Raw genomic sequence first — 20,855 nt, 5'->3', positions numbered from 1 at the left:
CTCACTCTGTCACCCAGACTGGAGTGTGGTGGCACGATCTCAGCTCACCACAACCTCCGCCTTCCAGGTTCAAGTGATTCTCCTGCCTCAGCCTCTCGAGTAGCTGGGATTACAGGCACACGCCACCACACCTGACTAGTTTTGTATTTTTAGTAGAGATGGGGTTTCACCATGTTGGTCAGGCTGGTCTTGAACTCCTGACCTCAGGTGATCCAGCTTCCTCGGCCTCCCAAAGTGCTGGGATTATAGGCATGAGCCACCACACCTGGCCAATCAGCATTTTCTTTCTTTTTTTTTGCAACGGTGTATTTCAGGAAAGCATTTTCTTGACAGGCTAACTCACAGGCATTCTATGGCTCTTGTTTTGGTCACCTTCTCCCCCAGGAAGGCTTCCTGGATTCCCCCAACCAGGGCCCAGTGCTTTTCCTCTGTGCCTCCGAAGCACCTGTTCCCTTCTCGATCACAGTGGTCCTCACTCTGCCTACATTCAAAGTGTATATTCCTGACTGCACCCCATTGCTCCCTGAGCTTTGGAGGAGAGGACCATGTCCGAGTCTCCACTGTGACCCAGGACTGAAGATAGACCTGGCATAACTGTGCCAAGGCACCTTCTACTGTCCTCCAGTGCTCACTGCAGCATGGGGTAAGCGGGGAAGCGGGTGGTTCAGAAATACAGGAAGACCAACTGAGGCACATTCCAGGTCAGGCCTTCTGAATATTTTCTGTGCTATGAACCTTTCAGGCAGTCTGGTGAGACCCCTGGGTCCACTCCTCAAAAAATGTTTTTTTTTTTTAGTTCTATGAAAAATTATAGAGAACTACAAAGGAAATCAACTCAATTGGAACAGTTATTAAAACATTTAGGAAAAAACTCCAAATGCATGCCGTAGTAATACATGAACTTCTTGTTAATGCACTAAATAACAAGATCCAGGGGTGGGACCACTATTACCGCAATTTTGATATAATGAGAAATATTTCTATATATCAGCAAAAACTTAACTTGAGATGAAATATCTGTGATTTCCACTAGGGACAGAGTCACAAGATTTTCTTTTTATTTATTTAAAAAATTATTTGGCCGGGTACAGTGGCTCACACCTGTAATCCCAGCACTTTGGGAGGCCAAGCCGGGTGGATCACGAGGTCAAGAGATCGAGACCATCCTGGCCAACATGGTGAAACCCTGTCTTTACTAAAAATACAAAAAAAATAGCCGGGTGTGGTGGCACATGCCTGTAATCCCAGCTACTTGGGAGGCTGAGACAGGAGAATCACTCGAACCCAGGAGGCGGAGGTTACGGTGAGCTGAGAATGCGCCATTGCACTCCAGCCTGGGTAACAGGAGCAAAACTCCGTCTCAAAAAAAAAAAATTATTTTAGGCTGGGTATAGTGGCTCATGCCTGTAATTCCAGCACTTTAGGAGGCCAAGGCGGGTCGATCACCTGAGATCAGAAGTTTGAGACCAGCCTGGCTAACACAGTGAAACCCTGTCTCTACTAAATACAAAAAATAGTTGGGTGGGCATGGTGGCGTGCGCCTGTTGTCCCAGCTAATTGAGAGGCTGAGGTGGGAGGATCACGTGAGCCTGGGAAGCTGAAGCTGCAGTGGGCTGAGACCGCACTCCAGCCTGGGCAACAAAGTGAGGCCCTGTCTCAATAAAAAAAATTTTTTTTAAATTCAAGGGCCGGCCGGGCGCGGTGGCTCACACCTGTAATCCCAGCACTTTGGGAGGCCGAGACGGGTGGATCACGAGGTCAAGAGATCGAGACCATCCTGGTCAACATGGTGAAACCCCGTCTCTCCTAATACAAAAAAAATTAGCTGGGCATGGTGGCGCATGCCTGTAATCCCAGCTACTCAGGAGGCTGAGGCAGGAGAATTGCCTGAACCCAGGAGGCGGAAGTTGCGGTGAGCCGAGATCGCGCCATTGCACTCCAGCCTGGGTAACAAGAGCGAAACTCCGTCTCAAAAAAAATAAATAAATAAAATAAAATTCAAGGGCCACATGAGCTCATGTGTTATGTGGGTAGTCACAAGCCTTTCTAATGCTGTGAAATTTATTGTTTACATTCATAATTAAAGGCCACACTATACATTTTAGCTACACTACGGATAAATAATGATGCTATTTTTTTCTCATCCATGTTCACAGACCCCTGAATTCTATCCACAGACTGGAGGAGATTAAGAACCCTCATTCTGGCTGGGTGCAGTGGCTCACCCAGTGGCTCATGCCTGTAATCCCAGCATTTTGGGAGGCCGAGGCAGGTGGATCACAAGGTCAGGAGATTGAGGCCATGATTGAGACCATCCTGGCTAACATGGTGGAACCCCGTCTCTACCAAAAATACAAAAAATTGGCCGGGAACAGTGGCTCACGCCTGTAATCCCAGCACTTTGGGAGGCTGAGGCAGGTGGATCACTTGAGGTTGGGAGTTCAAGACCAGTTTGACCAACATGGAGAAGCCCCGTCTCTACTACTAAAAATACAAAATTATCCGGGTATGGTGGCACATGCCTATTAATCCCAGCTACTCAGGAGGCTGAGGTAGGAGAATCGCCTGAACCAGGGAGGTAGAGGTTGTAGTGAGCCTAGATCACGCCATTGCACTCCAGCCTGGGCAAGAAGAGTGAAACTCTGTCTCAAAAAAACAAAATAAAACATACAAAAAGTTAGCCGGGCGTGGTGGTGGGTGCCTGTAGTCCCAGCTACTCGGAAGGCTGAGGCAGGAGAATCACTTGAGCCAGGGAAGCAGAGGTTGCAGTGAGCCGAGACTGTGCTACTGCACTCCAGCCTGGGTAACAGAGCGAGACTCCGTCTAAAAAAAGAACCCATTTTAAGCCCACCACAAGACACCTTATGAAGGCTCAGCACAACCACAGCATCCCCTCCATTCCCAGTGCACAGAGGACAGCAAGCTGAGGGCAGGGAGGGATCCAAGGATGGCAGCAAGGCCCCTCCAGCTCTTGAGGAGGCAGCAGGAGCTCCCCTGCAGCCAGAGGTACAGGGAGACACGAGGCAGATCTCTGTGCTGTCCACTTGGCACTAAAGTAGGCAAGGAGTGTCTACAGACAAACTCTGTGGGCAGGCAGGACAGAGTGCCCATCCAGCCCAGTACGAGCAATGCTCCTAGGATACTGTTTTTTGAAAAAAACATTTAAATTCAGAGAAGAGCGGCTGGGCACAGTGGCTCACGCCTATAATCCCAGCCCTTTGGGAAGCCCAGGTGGGAAGACCACTTGAGGTCAGGAGTTAGAGACCACCTGTCCAACATGGTAAAACCCTGTCTCTAACAAAAATATAAAAATTAGGCCAAGAGCAGTGGCTTATGCCTGTAATCCCAGCACTTTGAGAGGCCGAGGTGGATAACGAGGTCAGGAGATCAAGATTATCCTGGCCAACACAGTGAAACCCCAACTCTACTAAAATACAAAAAACTAGCTACGCATGGTAGCACGCGCCTATAGTCCCAGCTACTTGGGAGGCTGAGACAGGAGAATCTCTTGAACCCAGGAAGTGGAGGTTGCAGTGAGCTGAAATCACGCCACTGCACGCCAGCCTGGCGACAGAGCCACACTCCATCTCAAAAAAAAAACCAAAAAAACAAAGCCAAAAATTAGTTGGGTGTGGTAGTGGGCGCCTGTAATTCTAAAATTACAGCTACTTGAGAGGCTGAAGCAGGAGAATTGCTTGAACCTGGGAGGCAGACGTTGCAGTGAGCCAAGATTGTGCCACTACACTCCAGCATGGGTGACACAGCGAGACTCTGTCCCAGAAAAACAAAAAAGAGAAGAGGGAGACAGACCCCAAAGTTTTCAGTGCTGTTATGGGCAAGTGTGACCTTCTCCTGGCACTCATGGTTGGACACTCAACAATGTCCTAGGGAGATGGGGAGAGGTGGGGAGGGGGAGACGAGGAGAGTGGAAGAGGAGCAGGGACAAGGTCACCCAAGAGCACCTCATCTGGCACTTAAGCCCTGTGGCTGCCCCTGCCTGTCTCCCTGTCTTGGGAAGTCTAGTATGTTCCTTCTCTGTGCCCCACACCAGGGGCTGGGAGCACTCATCACTCATGCCATCTCGCTCCACCACTTCTTTTTTTTCTTTTTCCCTGCCAAGATAGAGTTTTGCTCTGTCACTAGGCTGGAATGCAGTGGCGAGATCTCGGCTCACCACAACCTCTGACTCCCTGATTTGAGCCATTCTCCTGCCTCAGCCACCTGAGTAGCAGAGATTACAGGCACGTGCCACCATGCCCAGCTAATTTTTGTATTTTTGTTTTGTTTTGAGACAGTCTTGCTCTGTCACCCAGGCTGGAATGCAGTGGCACAATCTTGGCTCATTGCAACCTCCAACTCCTGGGTTCAAGCAATTTTCCTGCCTCTGCCTTCTTTTTTTTTTTTTTTTTTTTTTTTTTTTGAGACGGAGTTTCGCTCTTGTTACCCAGGCTGGAGTGCAATGGCGCGATCTCGGCTCACCGCAACCTCCGCCTCCTGGGTTCAGGCAATTCTCCTGCCTCAGCCTCCTGAGTAGCTGGGATTACAGGCACGCACCACCGTGCCCAGCTAATTTTTTGTATTAGTAGAGACGGGGTTTCACCATGTTGACCAGGATGGTCTCGATCTCTTGACCTCGTGATCCACCCGCCTCGGCCTCCCAAAGTGCTGGGATTACAGGCTTGAGCCACCGCGCCCGGCCCCTGCCTCTGCCTTCTGAGTAGCTAAGACTACAGGCGCCCACCATCATGCCCAGCTTATTTTTGTATTTTTAGTAGAGACAGGGTTTCACCATGTTGGCCAGGATGGTCTTGATCTCGACCTTGTGATCTGCCTGCCTTGGCCTCCTGAAGCATTGGGATTGCAGGCATCAGCCACAGCACCTGCCATCTTGCTCCACCAATTCTGGGCCTGGCAGATGACACTCCCTGGTCAGAGCAGCCCGAAGCCTCACAGGGGGCTGCTGCTGGCTCACCTTTGGGAGTAGTCACACACCATTCCAGAAATGCATGACAGGAATCCTGGCCCATTTTCGAATGGGCTAACAGGCTTGAAGAGGGCATGTGACGCGCCAGGTCTCTCGGCTGAGTGCCTGCCCTGAGATTCACATCCAGGACTATCAGCTTACTGTGCCGAGTGCACCTCAGGGCTACGGTCGCAGGATGGACAGAAACCACTCACCCTAAAAGCTTCTGCCAAAGCAGTGGCGCCATCGTTCTCCAGACGGTTTCTGCCAGCTATAAAGACTTTCAGGGCCAGAGGCTTGCCTTGGGCACTGGATTTCTGGTGACACTCAGTCAGAGCTGCAGCCAGGATCTGTGGGAAAAGGCAAGGGGCCCAGGTCATGGGCAGGAGCCCTAGCGGGGCAGCCACTGCCGCTGAACTGCTCTTCCACATCCCACGAATTCAGGCAAAGCACTGAAAAACGGAGACTGACTGATGGGAATCAGAGCCCATGGTCAATAAGACATAAAAGAATCACGAGCGAGTGTACCAGAAGAGAAGTGATGTTTGCAGAACATCTGATGTTTGCAGAGCACCTGCTAGGGCCTGGGCACCCTCAGCAAGGTATTTGCATACTTTCTCACTTCAACCTCAACACCAGCCTGGGAGACAGGCAGGACTGGTCATACTTTACAGATGAGGAAGCTGAGGCTCTGAGAGGTGAATCAGCCAAGGCCACCCGGCAAATACTCAGCAAAGCTGCACATGGTGGGTATGTTGGCCTAACTCCTGGCATGAGACTGCACACAGCTGACCTTGAGGAACAGAAGGGCCAGCACCTGCCTGACTTCATGGTGGCGATGCTGGATCATGCATATACTCAAGGTAGAGATATCAAACTTCTGCCATAGACCAGCCTCTCAGGAAGCTACTCAGCAGCAGCAGCTGACTGCTAGGTCACCCCCATTCTCCCCGATTCCCTGGAGGCCACGTAGGGAGGGCCTTAGCTCCTGCAGGAGTCCAACTTGGGTCTGGATAGTTCCCAAACACAAGGCCACACCTCTTGCCCTGCCAACTCCTCTGGGCCCTCCTATTCTCATGGTGCATGGCGCAGACTGCATTAAACACATACTACCCAGAAGAAAAAGATTCCAAAGGACCAAACGACCTACAGGCCTTGGTTAGACACCCAGACCATGGTGTCTGAGCTCCCAAGAGGCACAGATCAGCAAGGCCAGGACCCAGAGACCTAATCAAATCAGTGGTCAGGGAGGCTCAGAGAACCATCTGTCAAACTCTAGGGTGAGTCTGCCTGCCTGTGAGGCCCTCTGGCCCTGGGATTCAAAACTCATTCCCCAACTCATCCCACTGCAAGTATAGGACAGGCTAGACAAGCCCTGGCCAGTAGGAAAGTCTCCTGAGCCTCAATTTCCAGGCACTGCTGGGTGGGAGAAGGGAAGTAATGGAAGGAAAACCGAAGCATTTGGCTGGAGTCTCCGGCTCTCCTAGCATATCCTACTCATTCTAGGTTGGGCGGCACCTGCTTTCTGTGCTGATGCAAACATTTTTAGATTTTTTTTTTTTTTTTTGAGACCAGGCTGGAGTGCTCTTGTTGCCCAAGCTGGAGTGCAGTGGCGCCATCTCGGCTCACCGCAACCTCTGCCTTGCAGGTTCAAGCAATTCTCCTGCCTCAGCCTCCCGAGTAGGTGGGACTATAGGTGCCCACCACCATGCCCAGCTAATTTTTGTATTTTTAGTAGAGATGGTATTTTACCATGTTGGCCAGGCTGGTCTCAAACTCCTGACCTCAGGTGATCCACCTGCCTTGGCCTCACAAAGTGCTGGGATTACAGGTGTGAGCCACTGCACTTGGCCCATTTTTATATCTTAACACAGGGACAGCTTATTGCCCAAGTGGACTTTGGGGAGGGCTGGCTAAGGCAGGCACAGAGCCTGTCCCTACTCACCCTCACATCAGGCACCCTCTGCAGGGTAGGCCACTCCAGCTCCTCAGCCTGGGCTCCATGGGCCTCACAGCACCAGCTATGTAATCCACCCCACCCAACCTCTCTAAGCCTATGCTGAGTCATGTGGAAAAATGGGGATAGCACTAGCCCCCTTTCAGTGGGGATGGGAAAGTTAAGGTACTGCATATTCAAATAAGATGTCCCCAACTGCTGTTAGTTCCGTGTCCCCAGCCCTATCCTCCTTTTGGTCAGAAAATGTGTGTAGGGGTTGCAGCCTGGCATTCAGTGTTCTCCAACCCTGGGTCTAAAGGCACCAGGATGGAGCTGAAGAGAACAGAGCAGGCCACTCTCGATGCAGGTTCTGGGAAGAAAGAAGCTCCACCCTACACTGACCAGCCCAACTTGAAGCTCTACACTGACCTTGCCTGGGGACAGCCCCCGGGCAAGGCCCTGTCCAGGAATAAAGGTGAGCTGTGACTGTTCCTCCATGAGCAGACACTCTTTTCAGGCTTCTTCCTCAACCTGTGTGCCAGGCTCTGCCAGCTGCTCTGAGGGTACAGTGGGTGTAGGGATGCTCCAAGACCTGAGTTTTGCAGAGCCAGCAGGTATGCAGCAGCACTCCCTCTGCATTGCCAAGCCAACCCAGGAAGTTGGGATGGTTGCTTGGCAACCCACTCTCATAGACGCCTCTATCCTCTGGCCATAGGCTGCTGCCTTTGAGGCCTTTCTCTTTTGAAAACAATGGGCTGACCATCCCAGATGGTGGTGGCCAAGGGCCAGGGCACACAGGTCAGATGGATATGGATGGAGCAGGGGACTCTGCTGGGAGGGGGCCGCCATACCCACCTTGCCACCACCAATGCCCATGCCACAGTTGTTGAGCTTGAGTTCACGCAGGGTGAAACAGGCTGAGCTCTTGAGCAGGGCCTCAAAGCCTTGCACGCCGTCAGGCCCAAATGCGTTGTCACTTAAGTCCAGTTCCACCAGCTGGGCCCCAGCTGTGATGAGTCCTTCCCCCAGTGAGATCTGGGCACAGAGGAAGCTCGTGTCAGTTTCATAGACACCCAGCAGGTGCTGCCTCCATGCCAGGCCCAGCTCTGCCTTCCGAGGACACCCTGGCTAATAGAGAACTGGCATAGACACGAACCATTTCGGTATTCTCAAGACTAGAAACCCTGCAAAGGGCTCCTAACAGATGGAGAGTGGGGCGTGTGTATGCACCGGGTGGCCTGGGAAAGCTCCTTCTAAGAAGTGGCATTTGAGCTTAGTCTGGAGAGAATCAGCTAGTCAACATGAAAAGATTCCAGGCAGCTGAAAAAATAGGAGCAGAGACATAAGCATAAAGCAGCAGGCTGTGAACCTGGGGGCAAGCTGTGGGAGGGCTCTAGAAGAGGCCATGGCGTGGGCTTTGGATGGAAGGGAAGTGAGGGGTCAGATCAGACAAGAGTCTTGAATGCCAGGCCAAGGACTGTGAACCTCAGCCCGAGAGCACTAGGTTTTGAAGTGGCTGAGGGATGTGGAAGAAACATCCCCGGACCTGAGGAGAGCACATGGACAGGTGGGAGGTTGGAGTGCCCACCCAGGAGTGTGAGGCAGTGACACTGGCAACAGAGAGGGGACCTGCTTGCTGGTGTGACAAGTGCAGGAGAGGAGCTGCCTGTTCACGGAGCAGGGGACATGCAGAAGCTGGTGGTTCCCTAGATGTGCAGGAAGAGGGAGGGAGGAACCACAAATGCCTCCGGGGTTTCTGATGGTGACTGGCAGATGGAGGTGGCCATCTCCAAGCCACGGCCAGGGACCAGCTTTGGCAGGCGGATTCGGAGCTCTTCTGGAAACCTCTTGGGCTGGGGAGAGCTACACTCCCTCACTCCCCAGGAGAAATGGTCAGAGAAGAGGAGGCCCTGCCAGAGACTTGGGGCAGAAATGGGGCTGGGCAGGTGGTCCATGGCAGCAGGAATGAGGAAGGGAGACTCTCTGCCCTCGCCCTGGCCACAGGCATGGCAGCTGAGGCAGTTTCTACCGTCCTCCCACCACTCAGTAAGCAAAAGGCAGCGTGTCTGCTGGTTGCCCGGCCTACAGAAGGCCTAGCCCCTGGCCGTCAGGCCCCAACTGACCTCCAGCCCTGAAGAGGCAGAGCTGCTCAAACACCCTGTGCCTACTCCACTTCATGCCATCTTCTGACCCCAAATTCTCTTATCCCCCTCTTAAGATTTGTTTTTATCACTGGGAACATAGAGATAAGAATACTTTCTTTCCTCATTCCTGTAGGGTCAAGTAAAAAAAACAAAAACCAAATAGATACCTCCTGAAAGCTCAGGAAAATTAAACGCTAAAATTTAGGCAAAATCTGCACAACGAGAATTCCACAGTGAGTACGCAAAATAGAGTTTTCTTCATCATCTTTTCTGACTTGAAATTCTTTTTTTTTTTTTTTTGAGACAGAGCCTTTCTCTCTCTCACCTAGGCTGGAGTGCAGTGGCATGATCTCAGCTGACTGAAACCTCTGCCTCTCAGGTTCAAGTGATTCTTCTGACTCTGCCTCCCGAGTAGATGGGATTACAGGCACCCACCATCATGTCTGGCTAATTTTTGTACTTTTTTTTTTGAGATGGAGTTTCGCTCCTGTTACCCAGGCTGGAGTGCAATGGCGCGATCTCGGCTCACCGCAACCTCCGCCTCCTGGGTTCAGGCAATTCTCCTGCCTCAGCCTCCTGAGTAGCTGGGACTACAGGCACGCGCCACCATGCCCAGCTAATTTTTTGCATTTTTAGTAGAGACGGGGTTGCACCATGTTGACCAGGATAGTCTCCATCCCTTGACCTCATGATCCACCCGCCTCGGCCTCCCAAAGTGCTGGGATTACAGGCGTGAGCCACTGCACCCGGCGAATTTTTGTACTTTTGTAGAGACAGAGTTTCACCATGTTGGCCAGGCTGGTCTTGGAGTCCTGACCTCAGGTGATCTGCCTGCCTCAGCCTCCCAAAGTGCTAGGATTACAGGCATGCATGGCCACCACGCCTGGCCTGACTTAAAATTCTTTAACATACAATCACTAAAACGAATTTGTTTTTTCCTTGAGAGAGTCTCACTCTGGCACCCAGGTTGGAGTGCAGTGGCATGATCCTGGCTCACTGCAACCTCCGCCTCCTGTGTTCAAGCAATTCTCCTGCCTCAGCCTCCCAAGTAGCTGGGATTACAGGCATATACTACCATGCCCAGATAATTTTTTATTTTTAGTAAAGATGGGGTTTTGTCATGTTGGCCAGGCTGGTCTCAAACTACTGATCTCAAGTAATCCGCCTGCCTCAGCCTCCCAAAGTGCTGGGATTACAGGCGTGAGCCACCTTGCCTACCCAAAAATGAATTTTCTTAACCTACATTCCAAATCCTGGTCTCACAAACCATGCGCAGTGGCACACACCTATAATCCCAGTTGCTTGGGAGGCTGATGTGGGAGGACTATTTGAGCCCAGGAGCTCAAGACCATCCTGGCCAACATAGTGAGACTCTGTCTTTAAAAATAAAAAAAAAAAGGGCCAGGTGTAGTGGCTCATGCCTGTGATTCCAGCACTTTGGGAGGCTGAGGCGGGTGGATCACCTGAAGTCAGGAGTTCCAGACCAGCCTAGCCAACATTGGCAAAACCCCATCTCTACTAAAAATACAAAATTAGTCAGGCATGGTAGTGAACGCCTGTAATCCCAACTACTCGGGAGGCTGAGGCAGGAGAATCACTTGAACCTGGAAGGTTGAGGTTCCAGTGAGCTAAAACTGCGCTCCAGCCTCGGCGACAGAGTGAGACTCTGTCTCAAAAATAAATAAATAAATAAATAAAATAAAATAAAATAAAATAAAATAAAAGGAGGCCAGGCGTGACCAGGCTGAGGGCTTAGTAACATCGGTGTGCACACTCATCACTGACCAGAAACCTGCACCCTCAGGGCCGGCTGTGTGCAGCCTCATGCTAGGAGGACATACTGAGAGGCTGCTGACAGCCAGACCTGCCCTCTTCCCTTGGCCAGGGAAGTCTTCCTGTGTTCTGTGAGGCCCCTTTCTATTTCCTTCCATGCACATGCACACACACACACACACAGTTCCGCAAAGACTGGGAACTTGACGCAAGCCGGTCTAAGCCCGGGAGTGAAGAAATGGGAAGCCAGCCATGATGGGGGCAAACCAAAGCTGAGTGGCATGGAGAAAGGGAGGAGCCAGAGGAAGACTGGGACAGGCTTGTGGGCTGTGTGCAGAGAAGTCACGAAGGAGCAGGACTGTGAGGTGCAGGGAGAGGGTGCCAGGAAAGCTGAGGCAACCGTGTTGGGGTGAAATGCACAGTGAGCCAAACCTCACAGCTCAGGAGGACCCAGGAGTGTGTGGTTTCAGCTCTCCTGCCTCCCTGGAGTCCCCGCCTTCAGGTTTCCTCCCCTGCCAGCTCCTGTGTTCCCACCTGCCCCTCCTGTCAGGACACAGGCCGCATGCTGGGCTGGCTGGGCTTCCATTTCAGCAGCTCAATCACCCAATCACCCACAGGGCTTATCTTAGGCTCCAGAAAGAATAAGGTGTGAGAAAAGCCCTGGGAATTGCCAAAGAGGGCCCTGTGCCTGGAGGGGAAGCACAGCCTGTTCGCTTACCAGGGCTGGTGGGATCTCAGACCGCAGCCTCCCTGTGAACATGTCACTCCAGTGGCAGCGCTGTGGCAGAAAGAAGAGTTGAGTTAGCGAGAGAGAGACCCCTGGAGGCCTACAGTGAAGCCTCATCCTGGTGGACCTGAACTCCCTGAGCATCGCAAGACTTAATTTGAGCTTCGTTTGTGAAAAGTAGGACCTATTCTGGCTGAAGCTGGTAGGACCTATCTTCAAGTCAAGAGGCCTCCAAGGGTTATATGGGGCTCAGAAGTATCAGGAATTGCATTGGAACCGAACCATTTTCTGAGTAAAAATAAAAAAGGAAACAAAAACAGAAGTGTCAGGAAAATCCCTGACTTGTACAACCCTCTAGGTGGATTTGTGACATGGTTATGGATGACAGAGAAACATGAACATAAACAACACAGAATTCAATGTTGAGGGCTGGTGGCTCACGCCTGTAATCCCAGCACTTTGGGAAGCCGAGGCGGGCAGATCACTTGAGGTCAGGAGTTCTAGATCAACCTGGGCAACATGGCAAAACCCTAGCGCTACTAAAAATACAAAAATTGGCCGTATGTGGTGGCATATGTCTGTAATTCCAGTTACTGGGGAGGCTGAGGCAGGAGAATTGCTTGAACCTGGGGAGGCAGAGGTTGCAATGAGCCAAGGTTTCACCACTGCACTCCAGCCTGGGTGAGAGTAAGACTCTGTCTCAAAAAAAATAAAATAAAAAAGAATTCAGTGTTGAGGAAGTAACTTTTTTTCAAGTGTCTTTTCAACCCCTCAGACCATCTCTGAAGTTGGCCTTGGCGTGAGGCTGCTGGGTCTTGCCCACCTCTCTACTCCTTGCCTTTTCTTTTTTTAATAAATGATAATAACTCGCTGGATAGATGTCTCAGTCCATGCAGGCTGCTATAAGAAAATCCCACAGCGTGGATAACTGAGAAACAACAGAGGTTCATTTCCCACAGTTCTGGAGGCACCTGCAGAGTTGGTGTCTGGTGAGGGTTGACTTTCTGGTTGGGACTTCTCAAGTCATTACACAGCAGAAGGGGCGAGGAAGCACCCTGAGGTCTCTCTCAGGAGGGTGTCAACCCAGCCAGGAGGCTCTTCCTCATCCCCACCCGAGGGCCCCGCCTCCTAACACCATCCCGTGGGGTGCAGACGTCAAGGTAGGAAGCTGAGGCGTGGGGGTGGGGCAGGCACAAACACTCCATGACTCTGGTAATAGTGACTAACAAGCAACCTGTAATTATACACAAACATGAATCCGTTTGACATTCTTTTAGGGCTAAAAGCTGCACTGTCAAAAAAACAGTCAGGTTGTTCCCTCCTCATTTAAGCCAATTTGAAAACTATTTTTTTTCTTTTCTCTTCTTTTTTTTTTAAAAGAAAGAAAGAAGCCGGGCGCGGTGGCTCAAGCCTGTAATCCCAGCACTTTGGGAGGCCAAGGCAGGTGGATCACGAGGTCAAGAGATCGAGACCATCCTGGTTAACACGGTGAAACCCCGTCTCTACTAAAAATACAAAAATTAGCTGGGCGTAGTGGCGCGTGCCTGTAATCCCAGCTACTCAGGAGGATGAGGCAGGAGAACTGCCTGAACCCAGGAGGCGGAGGTTGCAGTGAGCCGAGATCACGCCATTGCACTCCAGCCTGGGTAACAAGAGCGAAACTCCGTCACAAAAAAAAAAAGAAAGAAAGAAAGAAAGAAAAAGAGAAATGGGGAGAGAGAACAGGAGTCTTGCTCTATTGCCCAGGCTGGAATGCAATCTAAAAATAGGTATTGAAAACCTCTTTTATGCGGATAATTATGCTTAACAGCAGAGACAGGAAGGAGTAAGGGAAGAAAATAACAAACAAACAGCCAACCAATATTTCATTTAAGTCTGTGAAATGCTATGCAAATGCTGAAGAGTGATTTACTTCCAATTATGTGGTCACTTTCAAAATAGGTGTAATGTGATACTGAGGAAAATGTATGTTCTGTGGACCTGGGGTGAAGAACTGTATAAATATTCACTGAGTTTGCTTGTTCCAGGTCTGAGTTCTAATCATGGATGTCCCTGTTAATTTTCTATCTCGTTGATCTGTCGAATATTAACAATGTGGTGTCAAAGTCTCCAGCTATTATTGTGCGGGAGTCCAAGTCTCTACATAAGTCATTAAGAACTAATCTTATGTATCTGGGTGCTCCTATATTGGGTGCATATATATTTATGATCACTGACTCCTGTTGTTGCATTGATCCTTTTACCATTATGTAATGTCCTTGTTTCTTTTAGTCTTTGTTACTATTAAAGTCTATTTTGTCAGAGATGAAAGTTACAACTCCTGTTTTGTTTTGTTTTGTTTTTTGCTCTCCATTTGATTGGTGAGTCTTCCTCCAATCCTTTGAGTCTTTGTGTGTCCTTGTTTATGAGATGGATCTGGAGAGAGATCCAAGATGGCTGACCACTAGCAGCTCGGGATTGTAGCTTCCAGTGAAAGTGCAGAGAACGAGAGGATGCCACACTTTCAGACAAATTTTTGTTGCTCATGGACCAGGAGATTCCCAGCAGAGGAGCCCCACGGGTCGCCAGCGCAACTCTTGTGGCCGGTGCGGCGGTTTTGCTGGCGCCTCAGCACAGCAGTTCTTGGTGCAGAGTGAGCGGGGCTGGGTCCCCTTTTGGCCGATTCCCGGGCAGAAAAGCACCATCAATCTTAACACCATTGTTTTGGCTGGCGCAGTGGATTGCTCAGATTTCAGCGCTGGGAATCAACAAGTTGGACGTCCACTCAGAAACCTAATTTGAAAGTCGGAAATCACAAAGACGACAGGTGGATAAATTTACAATGATGGGAAGAAACCAGCGTAAACAGGCTGAGAATACCCAAAATCAGAATGCCTCTCCCTCTACAGGGGATCACAGTTCCTCATCAGCAACGGAACAAGCCCTGATGGAGAACGAGTGTTCCATTAACAGAAGTAGGCTTCAGAAGGTGGATGATAAGAAACTTCTGTGAATTAAAAGAACTTGTTCTAACCCAATGCAAAGAAACTAAGAACTTTGAAAAAAGGTTTGACGAAATGCTAACGAGAATAGACAATTTGGAGAGGAATATAGGTGAATTAATGGAGCTGAAAAACACAACACGAGAACTTCGCGAAGTATGCACAAGTTTTAACAGTCGAATTCATCAAGCAGAAGAAAGGATATCAGAGTTTGAAGACCAACTTAACGAAATAAAACGAGAAGTCAAGATTAGAGAAAAAAGGATAAAAAAGAATGAGCAAAGTCTCCAAGAAATATGGGACTATGTGAAAAGACCTAATCTACATTTGATAGGTGTACCTGAATGTGACGAAGAGAATGAATCCAAGTTGGAAAATACTCTTCAGGAGATTATTCAGGAAAACTTGCCCAACCTAGTAAGACAGGACAATATTCAACTCCAGGTAATCCAGAGAACACCACAAAGATATTCCTCAAGAAGACCAACCCCAAGGCACATAATCGTCAGATTCATTAGGGTTGAAATGAAGGAGAAAATACTAAGAGCAGCCAGAGAGAAAGGTCAGGTTACCCACAAAGGGAAGCCTATCAGACTTACAGCAGATCTCTCAGCAGAAACCCTACATGCCAGAAAAGAGTGGGGGCCAATATTCAACATCCTTAAAGAAAAGAACTTTCAACCCAGAATTTCATATCCAGCCAAATTGAGCTTCAAAAGCGAAGGAAAAAGAAAATCTTTTGCATACAAGCAAGTACTTAGAGATTTCACCATCACCAGGCCTGCTTTGCAGAAGCTTCTGAAAGAAGCACTATACATATAAATGAGCAACCAGTATCAGCCTTTCCAAAAATATATCCAGCTAGCATCAAATGGCAGTATTAAACTCATATATATTATTAACTGAATAAAAAGCCAAAACCCATCGGTATGCTGTATCCAGACCCATCTCACATGCAACGATACACAAAGACTCAAAACAAAGGGACGGAGGAAGATTTACCAACCAAACGGAGAGCAAAAATAACTAGATAAATAAAAAGCAGGAGTTACAATTCTCACCTCTGATAAAAGAGACTTTAAAGCAACAAAGATCAAAAGAGGCAAAGAAGGACATTACATAATGGTAAAAGGATCAATGCAACAAGAAGAGCTAACGATCCTATATATACATGCACCCAATACAGGAGCACCCAGATACATAAGACAAGTTCTTAATGACTTATAAAGAGACTTAGCCTCCCACACAATAATAGTGGGAGACTGTAACATCACATTGTCAATATTAGACTGATCAACGAGATAGAAAATTAACAAGGATATCCAGGACTTGAACTCAGACCCGGAACAAGTAAACTTAATAAACATTTATAGAACTCTCCACTTCAAATACACAAAACACACATTCTTATCAGTACCATATCACACCCATTCCAAAAGCGACTACATAATTGGAAGTAAATCACTCCTCAATAATTGCATAGCATTTCATAGCTTTAAATGAAATATTAGTTGGCTGCTTGTTTGTTATTTTCTTCCCTTATTCCTTCCTGTCTCCATTGTTAAGCACAATTATTGGCATAAAAGAGGTTTTCAATTCCCATTTTTAGACTGCATTCTAGCCTGGGCAATAAAGCAATATTCTCGTTCTCTCTCCCTCTTTCTCTTGCTTTTTCTTCCTCTTCTTCATTCTTTTTTTCTTTCTTTTCTTCAAAAAAAAAAGAGATGGATCTGGATACAGCATACCGATGGGTTTTGACTTTTTATTCAATTTGCTTACCTGTGTCTTTGATTGGGGCATTTAATCCATTTAAATTTAGGATTAATAAGATATGTGAGTTTAATATTGTCATTTAATGCTATCTGGCTATTTTGACCATTAGTTGATATAGATTCTTCATTATGGAGATACTCTTTACCTTTTGGTAAGTTTTTGGGATGACTGATACTGGTTGTTCCTTTCTGTGTGTAACACTTCTTTCAGAAGCTCTTGTAAAGCAGGCCTGGTGGTGATGAAATCTCCGAGTGCTTGCTTGTTTGCAAAAAAATTTATTTTTCCTTCATTTATGAAGCTTAGTTTGGCTGGATATGAGATTCTGGGTTGAAAATTCTTTTCTTTGAGGATATTGAATATTGACCCTCACTCTCTTCTAGTTTGTAGGGTTTCTGCTGAGAGATCTGCTGTGAGTCTGATAGGCTTCCCTTTGTGGGTAACCTGACCTTTCTCTCTAGCTGCCCTTAGAATTTTCTCCTTTATTTCAACCCTGGTGAATCTAATGATTATGTGTCTTGGGGTTGCTCTACTTAAGGAATATCTTTGTGGTGTTCTCTGGATTACCTGGAGTTGAGTACTGTCCTGCCTTACTAAGTTAAGAAAGTTTTCCTGAATAATCTCCTGAAGAGTATTTTCCAGCTTGGATTCATTCTCTTCATGACATTCAGGTACACCTATCAAACGTAGATTAGGTCTTTTCACATAGTCCCATATTTCTTGGAGACTTTGCTCATTCCTTTTTACTCTTTCTTCTCTGATCTTGTCTTCTCGTTTCATTTCATTTAGTTGGTCTTCGACCTCTGATATCCTTTCTTCTGCTTAATCAATTCAACTGTTAAAACCTGCGCATACTTCACGGAGTTCTCGTATTGTATTCTTCAGTTCCATTAATTCACTTATATTCCTCTCTAAACTGTCTATTCTCGTTAGGATTTTGTCAAACCTTTTTGAAGGTTCTTAGTTTTTTTGTTTTTTTTTTTTTGAGACAGAGTTTCGCTCTTGTTACCCAGGCTGGAGTGCAACAGCACGATCTCAGCTCACCGCAACCTCCGCCTCCTGAGTTCAAGCAATTCTCCTGCCTCAGCCTCCCGAGTAGCTGGGACTACAGGCCACACCACCATGCCCAGCTAATTTTTGTATTTTTAGTAAAGACGGGGTTTCACCATGTTGACCAGGATGGTCTCGATCTCTTGACCTCGTGATCCACCCGCCTCGGCCTCCCAAAGTGCTGGGATTATAGGCGTGAGCCACCGCGCCCAGCCGGTTCTTAGTTTCTTTATGTTGGGCTAGAACATGTTCTTTTACCTCACAGAAGTTTCTTATTATCCACCTTCTGAAGCCTAATTCTGTTCATGGAACACATTCATTCTCCATCAGGCCTTGTTCCCCTGTTGATGAGGAACTGTGATCCCCTGTAGAGGAAGAAGCATTCTGATTTTGGGTATTCTCAGCCTTTTTATGCTGGTTTCTTCCCATCATTCTAAATTTATCCACCTGTCGTCTTTGTAATTACTGACTCTCAAATTAGGTCTCTGGACATCAACCTTGTTGATTCCCAGCACTGGAATCTGAGCAACCCACTGCACCGGCTAAAACAGCGGCATTAAGATTCATGGTGCTTTTCTGCCCGGGAATCTCCCGTCTGGCTTCCTTCCTGAGTCCCTTTTTCAATCAGCTGAATGGGCGACTCTGCCTTCCCGGAGCTCCAAACGTCAACCAGAAGGGGATCCAGTCCCATTTACTCTGCACCGAGAACCGCCACACTGAGGCGCCAGCAAAACCGCTGCGCCGGCCACAAGAGTCGCGCTGGAGACCCATGGGGCTCCTCTGCTGGGAATCTCCTGGTCCGTGAGCAACAAAAATTAGTCTGAAAGTGTGGCTTCCTCTCATTCTCTGCGCTTTCACTGGGAGCTACAATCCTGAGCTGCTAATAATCAGCCATCTTGGATCTCTCTACTCCTTGCCTTTTTAACAAAGGGAGAGCAGGCCTCAGGCTCAGAGATGTTAAACAGCAACAGCATCAAATAATAATTCAGTAACACTATTTTCTTTCCTTTATTGTAAGGAATGCCAGCTTTCCATTCATAGAAGTACTCTGATGAAAGTTAGCTGTTTTTTCTGTTTTTTTTTCAGAGACGGTTTCTCACTCTGTCGCCTAGGCTGGACTCCAGTGGCACAACCATAGCTCACTGTAACCTTGAACTTCTGGCCTCAAGCGATGCTCCCACCTTAGCCTCCAGAGTACCTGCAATTACAGGCATGTAACACCACTCCCAGTATGATTTAAAGAAAGTATTAGGCAATTAGGCCGGAGGCAGTAGCTCATACCTGTAATTCCAGCACTCTGGGAGGCCAAGGCAGGCAGATCACCTGAGGTCGGGAGTTTGAGACCAGCCTGGCCAACGTGAAATCCCATCCTTATTAAAAATAACAAAAATTAGCTGGGTGTGGTGGTGGGTGCCTGTAATCCCAGTGATTTGGGAGGCTAAGCCAGGAGAATAACTTGAACCCAGGAGGCAGAGGTTGCAGTGAGCCAAGATTGCCATTGCACTCCAGCCTGGGCAAAAAAAAAAAAAAAGACCGAGTGTTCAATAGATCACTGGGGTAACTATTGTTTAACCTTAATCTATTATACATTTCAAAATAGCTAGAAGAGGCTGGGCACAGTGGCTCATACCTGTAATCCCAGCACTTTGGGAGGCAGAGACAGGCAGATCCCCCGAGGTCAGGAGTTCAAGAGTAGCCTGGCCAACATGGCAAAACCTGGTCTCTACTAAAAGCATAAAATTAGCTGGGCGTGGTAGCATGCGCCTGTAGTAATATCAGCTATTCAAGATGCTGAGGCATGAGAATCGCTGGAACCCAGGAGGCAGAGGTTGTGCTGAGCCCAAATTGTGCCACTGCACTCCAGCCTGGGCGACACAGCAAGACTCTGTCTCAAAAAATGAAACAAAACAAACAAAAAAAACCTACAACCTAGCTAGAAGAGAATAATTTGAATGTTTCTAAGATAAATATTTAAGGTAATGGATACCTCAATTATCTTTATTTTGTTTTTTTTAATTATTATTATTTTTTTTTTTTTTGAGACAGAGTTTCGCTCTTGTTACCCAGGCTGGAGTGCAATGGCGCGATCTCGGCTCACCGCAACCTCCGCCTCCTGGGTTCAGGCAATTCTCCTGCCTCAGCCTCCTGAGTAGCTGGGACTACAAGCGTGCGCCACCATGCCCAGCTAATTTTTGTATTTTTAGTAGAGACGGGGTTTCACCATGTTGACCAGGATGGTCTCGATCTCTTGACCTCGTGATCCACCCACATCGGCCTCCCAAAGTGCTGGGATTACAGGCATGAGCCATCACACACGGCCTTTTAATTATTTATTTTTGAGATAGAGTCATGCTCTGTTGCGCCCAGGCTGGAGTGCATTGGTGTGATCTCAGCTCACTGCAACCTCCACCTCCCTGGTTCAAACGATTCTCCTGCCTCAGTCTCCCAAGCAGCTGGGATTAAAGGCGCCTGCCACCATGCCAGGCTAATTTTTTCTATTTTTAATAGAGACGAGGTTTCACCATATTGACCAGGCTGGTCTCAAACTCTCAACCTCAGGTGATCTGTCCACCTTATCCTCCCAAAGTGCTGGGATTACAGACATGAGCCACTGTGCCCAGCCTGCCTTCCTTCCTTATTTATTTATTGAGATGGAGTTTCATTCTTGTCACCCAGGCTGGAGTGCAATGGCCATAATCTTGGCTCCCTGCAACCTCTACTTCCCGGGTTCAAGAAATTCTCCTGTCTCAGTCTCTGGAGTAGCTGGGACTGCAGGCAACCACCACCACACCCAGCTAATTTTTATAATTTTTTTGTAGAGACAGGGTTTCACCATATTGGCCAGGCTGGTCTCAAACTCTTGACCTCAGGTGATCCACCTGCCTTGGCCTCCCAAAGTGCTGAGATTACAATTATGAGCCACTGTGCCCCGGCCTCCCTTATTTTATTTTGAGACAGGGTCTCACTCTGTCGCCCAGCCAGAGCATAGTGGTGCAAACACAGCTCACGGCAGCCTCAACTTCCCAGGCTCAAGCCATCCTCCCGTCTCAACCCCCCAAGTAGCTCAGACTATAGCTATGCACCACCACACCCAACTAATTTTTGTATCTTTTGTAGAGTTGGGGATCTCCCTATGTTGTCCAGGCTGAGGTCTCAAACTCCTGAGATCAAGTGATCCCCTCCCACCTTACAGACTAAGGAAGCTGGTTTTTGTAGAAAAATCCACATATCCACCAATAAAGCAGATCATGAACACACCTGGGGCCTCAGCTGGCTGCTCTACACCAGATCTGCTTAGTAGTTACACCTGCACGCAGGTCTGCAGGGCCAGGAACAGGCGGCCAGAGCCCAATCGCCACAGTGCCTCACAACAGATACTGGCATGTCACTCTGAACAAAGCTCCCCAAACCCAACTCTGATGAGCTGAATGGTCAACATGGGGATCCAGGGCACATGACCTGGGTTCTACTCCTGATTTAGCTGTCCTCAGCCATCAACACCCCCTACAGC

At 48.4% G+C, this 20,855-nt stretch overlaps 1 protein-coding gene across 7 annotated transcripts in view; it reads right to left on the bottom strand.

Annotated features, from left to right (window-relative positions):
* RANGAP1 (Ran GTPase activating protein 1) overlaps window positions 1–20,855 on the bottom strand; it is a 47,494-nt gene that overhangs the window by 12,747 nt on the left and 13,892 nt on the right. For 4 of the 7 annotated variants that reach the window (XM_012476665.2, XM_064368109.1, XM_064368108.1 and 1 more), the window contains 3 exons: window positions 11,535–11,594; window positions 7,755–7,934; window positions 5,179–5,313 (listed from right to left, as the gene is read on the bottom strand). In XM_012476665.2, the coding sequence (XP_012332088.1) occupies window positions 5,179–5,313; window positions 7,755–7,934; window positions 11,535–11,594 (375 nt within the window). Of the gene's footprint in view, window positions 1–5,178; window positions 5,314–7,754; window positions 7,935–11,534; window positions 11,595–13,523; window positions 14,316–20,855 lie in introns of those variants that run through there. The other 3 variants (XM_064368107.1, XM_012476666.2, XM_064368106.1) reach the window with 3 other exon arrangements.

Source organism: Aotus nancymaae, unplaced genomic scaffold (assembly GCF_030222135.1).
Source record: "Aotus nancymaae isolate 86718 unplaced genomic scaffold, 86718_ANA_hifiasm-v0.15.2.pri h1tg000076l, whole genome shotgun sequence".
Classification (NCBI taxonomy): Eukaryota; Metazoa; Chordata; class Mammalia; order Primates; family Aotidae; genus Aotus; species Aotus nancymaae.
Note: the sequence above shows the minus strand (reverse complement) of the source record. Positions and strands in the feature narration are given on the sequence as shown.